At 41.3% G+C, this 15,209-nt stretch overlaps 2 protein-coding genes across 3 annotated transcripts; both read left to right on the top strand.

The window, feature by feature from the left end:
- The first annotated feature begins 6,053 nt into the window (after positions 1–6,053).
- On the top strand, positions 6,054–10,006 carry LOC121799575 (NEDD8-activating enzyme E1 catalytic subunit-like). 2 transcript variants are annotated; one of them, XM_042198981.1, is made up of 9 exons: positions 6,054–6,220; positions 6,355–6,518; positions 7,702–7,904; positions 8,358–8,590; positions 8,678–8,740; positions 8,841–8,897; positions 9,060–9,181; positions 9,310–9,427; positions 9,510–10,006. In XM_042198981.1, exons 1-9 carry the CDS (start codon positions 6,125–6,127, stop codon positions 9,795–9,797), a joined length of 1,344 nt encoding a protein of 447 aa, XP_042054915.1. In that variant the 5' UTR covers positions 6,054–6,124; the 3' UTR covers positions 9,798–10,006. The 2 variants fall into 2 exon arrangements, with proteins under 2 accessions (XP_042054915.1, XP_042054916.1); XM_042198982.1 differs by lacking the exon at positions 6,054–6,220 and adding an exon at positions 7,222–7,351 and having other exon boundaries at positions 6,405–6,518.
- A 4,144-nt stretch (positions 10,007–14,150) lies between these two features.
- LOC121799573 lies at positions 14,151–14,998 on the top strand. The gene is made up of 2 exons (XM_042198979.1): positions 14,151–14,427; positions 14,529–14,998. The coding sequence occupies exons 1-2, from the start codon at positions 14,293–14,295 to the stop codon at positions 14,790–14,792; spliced, it is 399 nt and encodes a 132-aa protein (XP_042054913.1). The 5' UTR covers positions 14,151–14,292; the 3' UTR covers positions 14,793–14,998.
- Positions 14,999–15,209: the final 211 nt, after the last annotated feature.

Below are 15,209 nucleotides of genomic sequence, written 5' to 3'. Positions count from 1 at the left end.
CTCTCTTACTTTACCAATTTTTCATTAAAACATGTGTTGAACCCAAAGTGCATATTTTTTAAGGACGGAGGGAATATATTTATATATTTTGCTACAGTATTTTGGTTCGGCCAGTGGTTTGTTGATACGAGCCTTATTAATTAGATAAATTAGGATTTGCATATCTATTTCATATCTTTGTTTTCTTGTTCATTAAGTTATTATTAGCATTATAAATAGGAGTTATTGTAATCATTTGAGAAATCAATCAAGAATATCAATATTATCGTTCATTCTCTTCTCCAAAGTGAGAAACCCGTCTTGCTCGACGGGCACTTGCCCGCGACAGACATTTATCGATCGCCGATCTACGGGCGCCGATCAACCCGATAGGGGGTTTATCCTATCAAATTGGTGCTTTCATCACGATCTCACCCTCCAAAACACCGATCGAATCATAGCTATGTCGCTGCCCGACGGAAATCCACCGCGCACAGCAACTAGCCACACCGATCGAACCATAGCTACGGCGCTGCCCGACGGGAATCCACCCGCGCACAGCAACTAGTTATGCATTCCACCATCTCGAACCAAAGTTGCGCCGCTGCCCGACGGAAGACGTTCCGCGCACAGCACCAGATTTGGTTGCCGAGTTCCCACCTTGAGGACAAGGTGGATTTCAACCGTGGGGGAGTTGATACGAGCCTTATTAATTAGATAAATTAGGATTTGCATATCTATTCCATATCTTTGTTTTCTTGTTCATTAAGTTATTATTAGCATTATAAATAAGAGTTATTGTAATCATTTGAGAAATCAATCAAGATATCAATATTATCGTTCATTCTCTTCTCCAAAGTGAGAAACCCGTCTTGCTCGACGGGCACTTGCCCGCGACAGACATTTATCGATCGCCGATCTACGGACGCCGATCAACCCGATAGGGGGTTTATCCTATCAAATTTGAGTTGATACGAACCTCTATTATTATTATTTAGTTTAGATATTATAGGGATTTAGCATATCTTTTTCTATATCTTTGTTTTCTTGTTCATTAAGTCAGTAGTATTATAAATAGGATAGATTGTTATCTTTTTTATTCATTCAATCAATTAATAAAATCATTATCGTTTGCCCACTTGTGGAGTATCAAGCATCCAAAATTATCTATCGCTGCCGACAAGAATCATTCTTGCGCCCAGCTCTATCTCCGGAGATCACCGCCGACCCAAAACTTGGGCGCCGGATTAATCAACGGATTTAAACTCTCAACGCTGCCGACAGAGACTCCTCCGCGCCAGCCCTATCGTTTGTCCGCCGACCCTTAAACGAGGGCGCCGGAATTGTGGTGTTATAGTTGTGAATTCGGACGGAATTCACCGTTAGGAGCAGGAGGCTCTTAACAACTGGTGCTTTCATTGAGAGTTGACCCTCCCACCATCTCTAACCGAAGCTACACCGCAGCCCGACGGAAAACATTCCGCGCACAGCAACTGCTTTGGTTGTCGAGTTCCGCCTGTCCGCCGAGCTCTAGCCGCAGGACAACACTACTTCTGCAACGCCCGACGGGAAGGATTCCCGCGTGCTGCATCGAAGTCAAACGATCATCAACCACCACAGCCACGCCTCAGTCCGTCAACATGTCATACGACTACGCCGGCTATCGTCGTTGTCAATACGACTTCCCTCAGGCCACACAGCCATTCCGTCCCTACCAGCCGGCCAAACCTCGCCGCGTAACCAGTTGGGACCCTCCGAGCAGCCGGGTGGAAGTACTCTGTCCGCCGTCGTGGCCTGATCCAGAATCACCCTACGTCTCACACCACTTGGATCCACCTGATCGTCGCCCACAGCCGAGATACCAACCCATCGGGTACCGCGATCGCGCGCAAGACGCTTGGCCCCGACACCGCGGTGGCTACATCGAGAGGGGTGGCCACCTATCTGATCGCGAAGATCATCAGACCCAATTAGGGTTTGATCGCTACCCGACAACCGCAACGCAGCGGCACCGCCCAACGTGCTGGGACCCACCGGCGTAACAGCAGGACTGCGGCTACCTGACCGTTGACCATCCCCGACGCTCGGAGACGTGCTTGGACCGACCTCGCCCTTGAGAGGAGGTGAGAGCACGAGTCCAGCCCGCCTCCCACCAGCCCCGCTACTCCACCGAAAAGCCAACGCGGGACCTGTACAGTCAGTCCGCACGTGTGACCAGTCAAACTCCGGAGCAGCCACGCCTGCCGCTAATACGAGTCTCCCAGGCGGAGAAGTCAGAACGGTCCAGGTTGGGTCTCTGCTGGCACTGTCCCGAGAAATGGGTGATGGGACATGTGTGTAAACAACGCATTCTCTGTTATGCGGATGATGGGGAGGAGTTTGAGGAGAACATTCAAGATGAGAATTTAGCCGAAGAGAAAACTGATAATACTCCCACGATAGTATTCGGTGATGATGTTCCCCATGACATTACCGATGTTCACAATAATGGCGCTCCTCTTGATGTTCAAAACAACGAGTCCCCTGGAGAGTTCCTCAAGAACAAAGGGATTGTCAAGAACGACAGTGAGCCACCGCAAGTGCTCGTTGGGGTATATGATGAGAAGATTGGTGAAAAGGAGGAGACATTGCTAGAAGATAAAGAGGAGGATGGTTCTATTGGTGAAGTGGAGAAGATAATCGCCTCACTCAATGTTGTTCAAGTGTCATCCAAAAATGTTGTTGGAAGTTGTTGGGGCAAGAAAGGAGATGGTGCTTACACCGATTTGCCCGTAATTGCTTGTGTCTATGTGGATTTGAATGTCGGTGATGTTCCAAGTATGAATCATCGATCAATATCGCTCGACAAAGATGCAAGGTTTATCCCTCCGAGTAATGACATGCCATGCTTGGGCATTCTGGGAGGCGTGGACAAGCTTTTCGATTTGGCAAGGAATTTTTCCGACAAAGTTGGGTCTCCTTTGTTGATTTTTTATGGAAGTGAAGAAGGGAGACGTTCATCTGTTCGGTGTGTGTTTGATCCAGGAGGAGTTGCCTCGCCGAAGCTTCTGCTTTCACCTCTCCTTTTTGCTTCGTGGTTCCCACCTTGAGGACAAGGTGGATTTTAACCGTGGGGGAGTTGATACGAACCTCTATTATTATTATTTAGTTTAGATATTATAGGGATTTAGCATATCTTTTTCTATATATTTGTTTTCTTGTTTATTAAGTCAGTAGCATTATAAATAGGATAGACTGTTATCTTTTTTATTCATTCAATCAATTAATAAAATCATTATCGTTTGCCCACTTGTGGAGTATCAAGCATCCAAAATTATCTATCGCTACCGACAAGAATCATTCTTGCGCCCAGCTCTATCTCCGGAGATCACCGCCGACCCAAGACTTGGGCGCCGGATTAATCAACGGATTTAAACTCTCAACGCTGCCGACAGAGACTCCTCCGCGCCAGCCCTATCGTTTGTCCGCCGACCCTTAAACGAGGGCGCCGGAATTGTGGTGTTATAGTTGTGAATTCGGACGGAATTCACCGTTAGGAGCAGGAGGCTCTTAACATTTGTCCTGTCAGACCATTCGAACCGTGAATGAGTAGCCTTGCCGGTTCGTCCACCGGTCCGGTTTTTTTAACATTGGAGAATCCTAACTTCTACATTCTTAGTCTTCTCTTTACGGTTCTGAATTAATATGTTTTTGAGACAGATTAATTGTTATACTCATAAAGCACTATAGAGTATATATTCATTTTAAAACAAATCAAACCTAGTAACTAATTCGATACGCGTATGATAGTTTGGTAAATGTTTATATCAATTATGCATCTCTATCATACTAGAATTTTGTAGTTCCTATGTAAAACTACGAAATAATAGGGATTCAAAAGCAATTAAAAAACACGATAATAGTGGTGTGCATCAAATTTGTATCAATATAAAATGTTAAACACTAATAAACTCGGTCGAAGCCCTCTTCATCCTCCTCCAACACCTTGTCATGCTCTACGTCCTCGCCACTTGCCGCTTGGCGTCACCCACGACGTTGTCGTTGCACTCGTTGAGATTACTTCTGTTTGTCATGTTGGCCGCGCGATTCGGCTAGGGTTGTGGCAATGTTCAAGTTTTATGTCGCTGCTTTTCTGTGGGTTTTACAGTGTGATGGGAGAGCAATGGTCGGACCACTAGTCCGCCGTCACATCACCTTCCTTCCTTTTGCAGTGCTTCAGACTAAGAGCATCTCCAATGGCGGCGTCAGCGTAGGCACGCCGATTTTTCGCGGACGCCGGTGATGACGCCGAACCATTGCAGCCGGCGTCAGCGAAACTGGCGTCAAAATCGGCACGCCTACGCCGATTCTTGGACTGACGCCGACTCTCACGGCGCCATTGTAGGCCCCGAATCGGCGTCAGACCGGCGTCAGAATTTTATTTTTTTTTATAAATTTTTCGAAACACTATATATACGCGCTTTGGACATCATTTTCATTCGCACCACTTGTATTAACGAGTACTCTCTCTATCTTAATTTCTGTACAAGATCAACAACGAGAAATGGAGAACAACTACGAAGGTACTCCAGTGACGACCGGGTCTCAGACTCCCCCGACTCCCGGGGGAGGGTCTCAAACTCCCCCGGCTCCCGTGGGAGGTGGTTGGCCTCCGATGACCGGGTACTACAACATGTACCCGGCGGGAGTAGCGGCGGCGTTGGGGGAGACGGAGGCGGCGGCGGCGACGACGGCGGCGAGGAGTGATTTTTTATGTATTTTTTTATACTTTTTAATTTTTGTATTTTTTTAAATTAATATACTTTTTCATAAATTTTAATATTATTATTCAATTTTCCTATATTTCTCTCGTAAATTAAATTCCGTATGCTGCTACGATTGTAAATTAAATTATATAATTGTTATTAGTGATATGGATAGGCTATGGGAGGGCTATTGCATGTCCAGTTGCATGTCCAGTTGCATGTCCAGATGATGTGGCAGGAGGATTTTAGTGCAGATGATGTGGCAGTGTGAAGGCTATGAGAGAGCTATTACATGTCCAGAACCATTGGAGATGCTCTAATGACCTTATCAATTTAAACTCATTTCTCATTCAATTTTTATTGTTATTATTTTTTATTTTTGTTTTCACATGTTATAAATAGTAAAATTAAATAGTATAAAATTAAATGAAAAACATACATTACTTAATTTAAAAAAAAGCCCCACAACCTCTATGATTACCACTAGGCTAAACATAGATTTTGTATTAAAATCAAACAAAATTTTACATAAAGCAACAAAAACTCTCTTTTACGTGTAAAACTAACTGTCTCACATCAAAATCACAAAGAAATTTGGAGTTCAAAATCTATGCATAAAGCTACCATTTATCACGCATCAAAGTCACAGTGAAAGTTGGAGTTGAAAATCTATCTATAAAAAAATTTACTCAAGCAATGCAAAACCTGTTCATCTAGTGTGAATGATTATATTCTACAAAGTAAACCTTTCACTAATTCATAGATCCATCTTTTAGTATGGATTATTGTACAATTATATTTTTTTTAAAAATTTAAAAAATGTTTTTTAATTAAAAATTAATTTTATATTAAAAATAAGTTTTTATAATTTAATCTCTCTATTGCTTGATCAACTTATAAAAAAACGTTGAATTTTTGTTATACTACAGCACACCCCAAGCGTAATACTCCCACCATCCCCGATTAATTGTCACTATTTTCCATTTCGGTCCGTCCCTCAATAATTGTCACACTTCATTTTTACCATAAATGGTAAGTAGGTCACACGTTCCACTAACTCACTTCACTTCCATTTTATTATAAAACCAATATAAAAAAGTGGGTCTCACATTTCAATAACTTTTTAAACCAATTTTTCTTTATATTTCTTAAAACCCGTGCCCGGTCAGAGAGTGATAATTAATCGGGGAAGGTGGGAGTATTTAGTAAGCTACCTGCTGGTAAAGGCCCCAGTAATCGTATTCAGATTTTATAAATATATCGAGGATAGTAAATTCAAAACATGAAGAACTAAATAATTTCACCACGGTAGAGGAACTAAGGGAACGTATTTAAAGATCATTGTTTACAATTTCATTTTCGCGAATAGCAGAATTAATTAAGCTTTACCGTCTCCAATCATGGCGGCGTCTCAGCCCACCAGATCAAGAGACCTCGATAAGCTACTCCTCCGCCCTGGTCAACTCGTTGGCCCCAACTTTGAGCCTGGCCAAGAAGTAAAACCCCTCTCTCTATTATGTATTTGCCGCATTGCTATATTTGTTTGATGAAAATTTAGCCTAGCCAATTCAATCCGGTTATTTTTCAACCCTTCAAGTATTGCTGATGATCAATTATCCAACTGGTGCAGCTGAGGGAGGACATAAAGGAGTATGTCAAGGTGTTGGTGGTGGGGGCAGGTGGGCTGGGCTGCGAATTGCTCAAGGACTTGGCTTTAACTGGCTTTCAGAACCTTGATGTAATCGATATGGATCGGATTGAGGTCACCAACCTCAATCGTCAGTTCCTCTTTAGGTGTGTTCGTGCTTCTTGTTTCTGGGAATTCTTTTCTGCTTCTATTGTTGTTGCACCAGTTTCCATAATTGATCAGTGAAATCTTCTGAGTTGTTATCTCCCTTGATGATATAATTCTTCGGTTTCTTTTTAATTGTTAGAATTATATATTTGATAGAACTGTATGGCTTATTTATGTGCCATCCTAGGTCAATTAGAATTAGGGCTCTTATGTATGTATAGGCGATTTGATCAATAGAAGAATAGTGAAAAGTTTCGAAAACATCTTTTCTACCTATGAATTAGCAGTAACTTAGGGTTCCATTTACTGATTAAATGCTGAGTAGTGCCTAGTGACGGACATCTCTGTTTTTCTGACTTCTGTTTCTTTATCGATAAGTGAGGTGATGAAGCGGAACTCCTCATCTTAAATTTTGGAGGTGACACTAGGATTTTAAAACTGCATCGACGGAATGCTTTCTTTTCTATAACAATACTTAATATATAACCTATCTCTGATCCATAGATGCTAGTTTTTGTTTGGGATTCTTTAAAACCCATACAAATTTTGTTTACTATGATTTGGAAGTCAAAATGAGGGTTTTTTTTACTCTGATTTGGAGAATTTTATTTGTTCTGCAAGTGAGCTATTCTTAGCTAGCTTTAGACTGTTAGAGTTGGTTATTTGACAATAAGTGTCTGAAAAAGTATTTTTCCTGTTTAGTTCGTTTTGCAGCTGAGAATGAATAAGCTCTTGCAGATAAATTGGAGCCAACTTTTAGTACAGTGTTATGCTTACTAATAATGTATGCACTAGCTGAATTCCTTGTGGAACAGTTCTACAAGCTAATGAGGTGGTTGATCTTTTGCTCTTCCTAGTCTCTAGACTCTAGCTGATTTAATTGCTCGATATACTAGTCATAAAGATCTCAGATATAGCAATGTTCATCTGGATATTGAGCTCCAGATCGAGTATCAACTGCCAGTCATAAGGATCGATATACTAGTCATAAAGATCTCAGATGTAGCAATGTTCATCTGGATTTTGAGCTCCAGATCGAGTATCAACTGACAGTTGACCTGATCTAAGGAGCTATTTTATATTCCGTGCCAATTTTCAATCAGTCTCCATTCACAATGTCTTTCTATCATTTACTCCATGAGTCCGTGCTGAAAAGTGGCCATGTATGTATCCTGTGTGTAGACTTGAAGATGTAGGAAAGCCAAAGGCTGAAGTAGCTGCAAGAAGAGTTATGGAAAGAGTTAATGGTGTAAATATTACACCTCATTTCTGCCGCATCGAAGACAAACCGTTGGACTTTTATAGTGATTTCAGCATTATTGTCCTTGGGCTCGATTCTATTGAGGCAAGGAGCTACATAAATGAAGTAGCTTGTGGCTTTCTAGGTAAGTTTGCTAGACAATACAGAGGACCTGGAGAAAGTTGACATGAAAGTTTTTTCTTCATTGCTTTAGTTGGATGAGGCTATTTTGTTCATTTCACATTATATCTATACCTACTTTTGTATAAGTACCTTATGTATAGTTTCACTGCTGAACCATCCTTTGCAAATTGTATTTCATAGTCGGTTGTTAAGTTTTGTTATTTCGTTGAATCTTATTCAGATGTACTAGTAATCACGCATATGAACAGATATGGTGAACACATTTTACTTTCCTACATTTTAGTTCCCATTCAAATTCAATATAAAGTATAAACCAACCTTTTAACCTGAAATGCAGATGCTCACTTGAAAATTTTACTTTATGAAGTCTTATGGTGTGAACATGATCCATAGTCTTTTATTGTCTATTTGCAATTCTGATGTACTTAAGTTTGTGTTCTTTCTGTTTAACAAGAGTATGATTCTGATGATAATCCTCGAGAAGAAACTGTCAAACCTATGGTGGATGGTGGAACTGAAGGATTCAAGGGCCATGCGAGGATTATAATTCCAGGAACAACCCCATGTTTTGATTGTACCATTTGGCTATTCCCACCGCAAGTAAAATTCCCTCTATGTACTTTAGCAGAAACTCCAAGGAATGCTGCTCATTGTATTGAATATGCCCATTTAATTAAATGGAATGAGGTAAGCATATAACTTATTTGACTGCATTCTCCTGCTGGGTGTCTTACTCTTTGTGTTGCGTTTTTCAATAGGATATTATTTTTTCAGGTCCATGGTCTCAAAAGCTTCGATCCAGATAATCCTGAAGACATGCAATGGGTTTATTCAGAGGTAATGCGTTATAATAGTATCTTTCAGTTGAACAAATTGGAATTGTGATTATTTTCTTATTTCCCAATTTTTTATTCAAACTTTCATATTTTTCTCAAAGGCTGTCCAGAGGGCTGAACTTTTTGGAATTCCTGGAGTCACATATTCTTTGACTCAGGTAAGCAAGTATCTTTCAGTTTTTAACTTTCAGCTGCTTTCACATAGCTAAGTGCCTTTTGTAGCTCGGTACTTCTTTTTGGCTAGCGATCTTTCAAATTATTCTCTTGTTTATGTAAATAGTTTCCGGTTAGTTGCTTCTGACACTTGGCTTCATTTACAGGGTGTGGTGAAAAACATAATTCCTGCTATAGCTTCTACGAATGCTATTATCTCAGCTGCTTGTGCTTTGGAGACCTTGAAAATTGTTTCTGGATGCAGCAAGTCACTATCTAATTACTTAACGTATATCTCTGACTTGATTTTGTTTTAGTGCATATGGTCTCACGAATATTTCTAATTCATTCTATGTTACACCTATACTATAACTTTTTTATTCACTATTAAAGAAGTAACTGCAATTATGTTCACAGGTATAATGGAGTCGAAGGTCTTCATATTAAAGTTACAGAGTTTGTGAAGGATCCAGATTGCCTTGTTTGTGGTCCTGGTGTTCTAATCGAGTTGGAAAAGTCCATTACTTTAAAAAAGGTGCTTCACATACTAATTGCTTTCATATCAGTAATTTTTACTGCTGTTCCATACTGATTTTTTAAATTTATCACTGCAACAGTTCATCGATCAACTGGAAGATCACCCTCATCTTCTCCTGACTAGAGTGAGCGTCTCATACAGGGGAGAAAAGTTATACATGCAGGCACCTCCTGCATTAGAAAAGGAGACTCGATCTAACCTGGATATTCCTTTATTCGATCTAATGAATGGAGTATCCAGGGATATCGTTAATGTTAATGGAATGGCAGGCAAGGGTGACAAGAAGCAGTCTTGTATGAGGAAGTTACGCATTGCCTTTAAGGGGGTTGACGGGGTTGCGGATATTGATATGGCTGGTGGAGCATAACCTCTCATTCCACTCTCAGGCATTCCATCTCAGGAGGTATTTAAATTGTTCATCCAGCTGCATAGTAGCATAGATTTCCCTTGCCCAATCTCATAATTTCTGGCCAGCATATGGAGAATTCATGAAAAGCAGGATGTTGATCGCTTGGCATCCTCTCTAATTTCTTATACTGTGAATTTACATCAATGGAAATTGAGATTTTGCTTCAATTTGTTCAAGCGATATAAGCACGTGTGTTGGCTCCGTTCTTTTGTCCTTGTAGTACCTAGTTGTGTTTGTGATGGTCCTTTATGGCAACTATGAGATTGTGGCCAAGATAAGTTATGGCTACAAAATTTCCACATACCAAGCCAACTCTAGAGATGAAAGTCACTAAGTTGGTCTGATAATTAGCTGTGCTCTTTGTGGCTAGAATTTATTGCAACTTGAAGTTTTTTTTGGTAATATTTGATATATATACAAGGATCTTCTGCATGAAAAAATGTCTTTAGAATAGCAGTAGTATAATTTGGACAGAAGCTGTGATAGAGAGGTGAAGTTTGGAGGTGTCTGGCAGTACTTCTTGTGGGCTCTGGACCACAGGGTTATCTTCATGTTATCTATGGAAATGGTTAAGTTAGTCATTTATCTATACAGAGGGAATGATATGCTACAAATGCTATGAAATATTTATTCATCAATCCATACATTATGTATGTATGTGGGTATTAGGTATACATGTGGGTGGGTGTGTGTGTGTGGGTGGGTGTGTGTGTTTGAAGACCCCAAAAGTCCCAAGTCAGCAGGAATAGGAGCACACTAAAGTGGGTTAAATGTAAGGAATTCAGTATTACAGTAATTGGTTTTTAATAAAGAGTAGTATGGTCCATAAAATCTTGAGAAATCTGAGGCTGAATCTAACATTGATAACAACTACTACTAGCAAGGGAATCCAATTATTCTATCCAAACTCCAATCAATTGGTTCTTTTGCCTCACTATCTCCCTTTTTCACATAGTAGTATATCTTCCTATCTATCTTACATTTTTTATCCTACTTTACAAATATATGTACGTCGTTGCAAATATTGCACTTATATATTTATTCACTATTTTAATTAATCTAACTCAAATAACAAACTCAGTATTTCAAATTTAGCATACATGTCTTTTTGCCGATAGATTAATTAATTATCCATCCTTCAAACCCATTTAAGCAAATTGGGGATGGCTACACATGGTTGTTAAATTAAATTGGGTGGATTGGCTTATTTTATTTTTGGGTTAGGCCCCTAACCATCCTTTTCAGTGTATTGGGTCAAGTCGCCAATTTTGACGTTGATTGATATCCCTAACATACTTTATTTGCATGGTATTTTGGCTTAATTAAATTAGCATATGGCCTAAAATGCATTATTAGCCATCTTGATGTTAATTGATCATTTCTTAATCTTGAGTTTGGAGAGTACGATGGAATCACTATCTTCTTCAATTCTATCAAGAATGTGGAGTAAAAAGTTTGATAAATAATTTTACTAATGACCCACACCTTCCGCAAGATTAGGACATAAACAAATGATTCCATTTCTTTCTTCTTAAGGGTGGGTTTGCTTTTCAACTGTCCATGTTGAACTTGGTTGCATATCTATATTTACTTTGAAGACAAAAACACGAAAAAACAGTTGTTTATGACTAGTTGGATGTAACTTAAACTAATATATCCCCAAAAAAGAAAGTACTAAGGTGTGAAAATAAGTAGTGGATGAGAGGAAATAGTGCATGTACAATCACAACCAAGTATATATGCCCTCATCAAATTCAAGTCTATCTCTGGATCAGATAATCTGGTTTGTGGGTCTATTTCTATCCCATAACTGGATAATATCAAAACAACACACAAACACAGAGTTAATAATCGTAATAATAATATAATTTCATAAAGACCCACAAACACTTCATGTGAAAATATCTATCAGTTTACACCCTATTATTTGTAATTCTATTAGCTTTGCTAATTATACCAGCTAACAAAGTTTTTAATTTTTTAATTTTTTATTCTTGTGATGTCAATTTCGATTGATCCTATCACCTTTTGCTTTAGAGCATCCACAATGATTTTAGGCAAGCCATAGGCTAGCCACAATTCCTCCTATCATATTATCAGGACAAACAACTGGACAAGCAATAGGCTAACCATAATAAATAAAATTATAAAAAACAAATAATTAACAATCACACAAAATACGGAATTAAATTTACAACACTGATACGAGAAAATTCAATAATAATAGTAAAATTAAAAAAAATACATTAATTAAAAAAATTTACATTAATATAAAAAAATTTACATTAATTTAAAAAAAAACCCTCTTCCACACACGAGCCCCCGCCTCCGCCTCACTCCTCGTGGCCGTCGCCGCTATCCGGGACCCCCACCTCTGCGGCATCTGAGCCCGCATCTGAGCCCCCCAACCGTGCCTCGGCGGCATCCAAATCGACCTGCATACTCTCGAGCATTGAGTGAAGAAACCTCTTCTCCACGGGTCAGTTGCCGCCCTCCATTCAGCTAAGATCTTGTGCATCTGAGCCCGCGTTTGTTGACGCGCGAAGAACGCGAGCTCGGTTGGCGACGAGCCAACAGGGGGATGCCGACTGGACCTCCTGGGACCCCTAGGCGACCCCCCTCGCTACCCGTTGCGCCCGCCTTTGCCCAACCGGGCGAGTGCGGCGAGTAAACGATGGAGGGGACGGGAACTCCTGAACATCCTCGGGGAGGTCGTGGGAACCGCCGCTGCTGCCGTTGTAATCACCGGCATAGTTCAGTCGCTGTTTCTTCGGCCAGCTAGCATCGACACCTGCCCGAAACTTCTCGGAGTCCATCAGGACCTCATAGCAGTTCCAGTAGGTGAACTCCTTATAAAGCCCGGGCACGGGGAAGGCTTTCTCCGTTATCCTCCTGCAGTCCTCGTCAGTTTGGCCACTGGTCTGCATGCGGAGGGCATTGGTGTACAAGCCAGAAAATCGGGAGACCGCGGCCCTGATTTGGTCCCACGCCTTCCGGCACTCCTCCTCGCTGGGTGGCCTCCCCTCCGGGCAAAATGCCTTGTAGGCTGCTGATATTTTAGCCCACAAGTTGACGATCCTCTGATTGTTCGAATGGAGGGGATCATCGCAAACACTCACCCAAGCCTTGGACAGCGTGACGTTCTCCGCATTCGTCCACTTCCTCCGTGCCGGGCTGTCGTCATCAGCCGGCTGCGACGACTCGCCGACCACCCTTTTGCCCTTCCCCTTCCCCTTGCCCTTCTTCTTCTTTGGTGCGCCCCGACCCCGCCCTACTCCCCCCGTTTGAACAGGAGTGTCCGCATCCTCGAGATCTATCCCCAACTCCTCTAAGGAGAAAGTCTCACACCCAACGAACTGGGTCTCCGATGGGGTCGATGTGTACGAAGAAGCAGTCAAAAAATCAAAACTGGGGCGATATACATTGTCCCCCCCGGCGTCCCCTGCATCCCGGGCTGCATCCCCGGCTGCCACCCCGGCATCATTTGCATCCCGGCTGCCCACCCCAGCATCATCTGCATCCCGGGTTGCATCCCCGATACCCCCTGCCCGCCCTGCATCCCCTGCCATCCCGGCATACTACCCCCGGCTGCCATCCCGGGCATCATCTGCTGCCAAGGGTACATGTTGTAGTACCCAGCCATCGGACCCCATCCACCTCCCACGGGTACCGTGGGAGTTTGAGACTCGCTCGTCACTGGAAACCCCTCGTTGTTGTTCTCCATTTTGCTTTATTGCTCTTGTACAGAAATTATGTGAGAGAGAAAACTCGTTAAAACAAGCGGTGTGAATGAAAATGACGTGCAAATCGCATATATATAGTGTTTCGAAAATTAAAAAAAAAAGTGTTGGCCGATCGCCCGCCTACAATGGCGGCCAGCCGATCGGCGAGCACATCGGCTAGCGCCCGAGAATCGGCGTCCACTCGCCGATTTGGCGCTAGCCGACTCTAATGGTTCGGCGAGCGAACCGGCTAGCGCCGGGAATCGGCTAGCCGGTCCGCTAGCCGCCATTGGAGATGCTCTTACTGAAGTAGAGATTAGATTGGAATCTTGTTTACTTGAAAATTTTGTCGTTCAATTCGAGAGGATTCTCATCGCGTGTCTCAATTTCAACGACCGACGATCGAATAGAGCAGAATTGTTAACAACAGTGACAATGCATGATTCTGCATATATTTTGGTATAATTGTGCAAAATTTCAAATGTTAAGATACAAAGTGATATTTATCCTACATATAAATGATATGGATATATAGTGTTGTGGGGCTGTGTTATAGACAGGATGGGCAAGTGACTCTCAAAGACCCCACTAATTCACATGCCCCAGCCCATAACTCCTCTACTTGAATCCCATCATCCCTTTGCCTTTCCAAATTTCTCTCCCTATTTAAAATCAACTCAGCATCTGATTCAACTATAGAGAAAATAAAGTGAAGAAAAATACACAAAGGCATGGAAGCTGCTCTGGAGTTGGAGGATGATGTCTTCTTCAAAGACTTGAGCAAGCAAATATCTCTCCTCATCATGGATGATGATGATCAACAACACTCTCACTCTCATTCACACTCTCCACCATTTAATAGTCAGGTATTCAATCCTCAACTAATTACACAATCAGGATCACATATACTACTACTTATCACTTAAACTTGAATACAAAATTCAAATTCTTGATTTCCTTTTGAAAGGGTTTAACTCAAGCAAACAATCCAGCAACACAAAGTTCATCATTTTTCAGCTATGACCAACACCAAGCTAGCAAGAGGGAGAGCAAAGGCACCGGAGTTTTCATCCCTCGTTCCTCGTTGAATTCCAGACGAAGGAGTGCGAGGCAAGCAAGATTCATGGCATCTGCGAACAAGTTTCAGAGGCCATTTGATCACGGCTCGAGAGGGCTGTCTCATGACACCCTCATCAATCCATCATATGATCATTCATTTAGAAGATTTTGATCTTGGCTTCTTTATTGTGTTGGTGTTTCATGAAATGTGATGTATAATACAAATAAAGAAGAGGTTGGGGAATTTGTTGATAGATGCATATTTGTTTGAGAGAGGTTCCAGTAAGTGTTTATGCCTCTCTACTAATTAAGAAGTGTAATGATTGTTTTTAGGGTTTTTTTAATGAATAATACATACTACTCCGTATTTCTAGGTTACTACTATAAGTCCAAAAGAAATTTATTTTATTAGGATTTTTGAGTTATATTTCCCTAATATTGTAGTCATTTTTTTTCTGATTGATGTAAATTTTGGAGATATATATTTATCGTGTGATCTCACCATTTATTCGAGGGGAAATTATTAAGTGATACTTTTTCAAATTCAGAAAAATCCCAGAATTAATAAAAATGGCTCAGGAATAATTAT

The sequence above is a fragment of the Salvia splendens genome, chromosome 4 (genome assembly GCF_004379255.2).
Source record: "Salvia splendens isolate huo1 chromosome 4, SspV2, whole genome shotgun sequence".
In the NCBI taxonomy this organism is placed as follows: Eukaryota; Viridiplantae; Streptophyta; class Magnoliopsida; order Lamiales; family Lamiaceae; genus Salvia; species Salvia splendens.
This window is presented reverse-complemented; position numbering and strand designations above follow the sequence as displayed.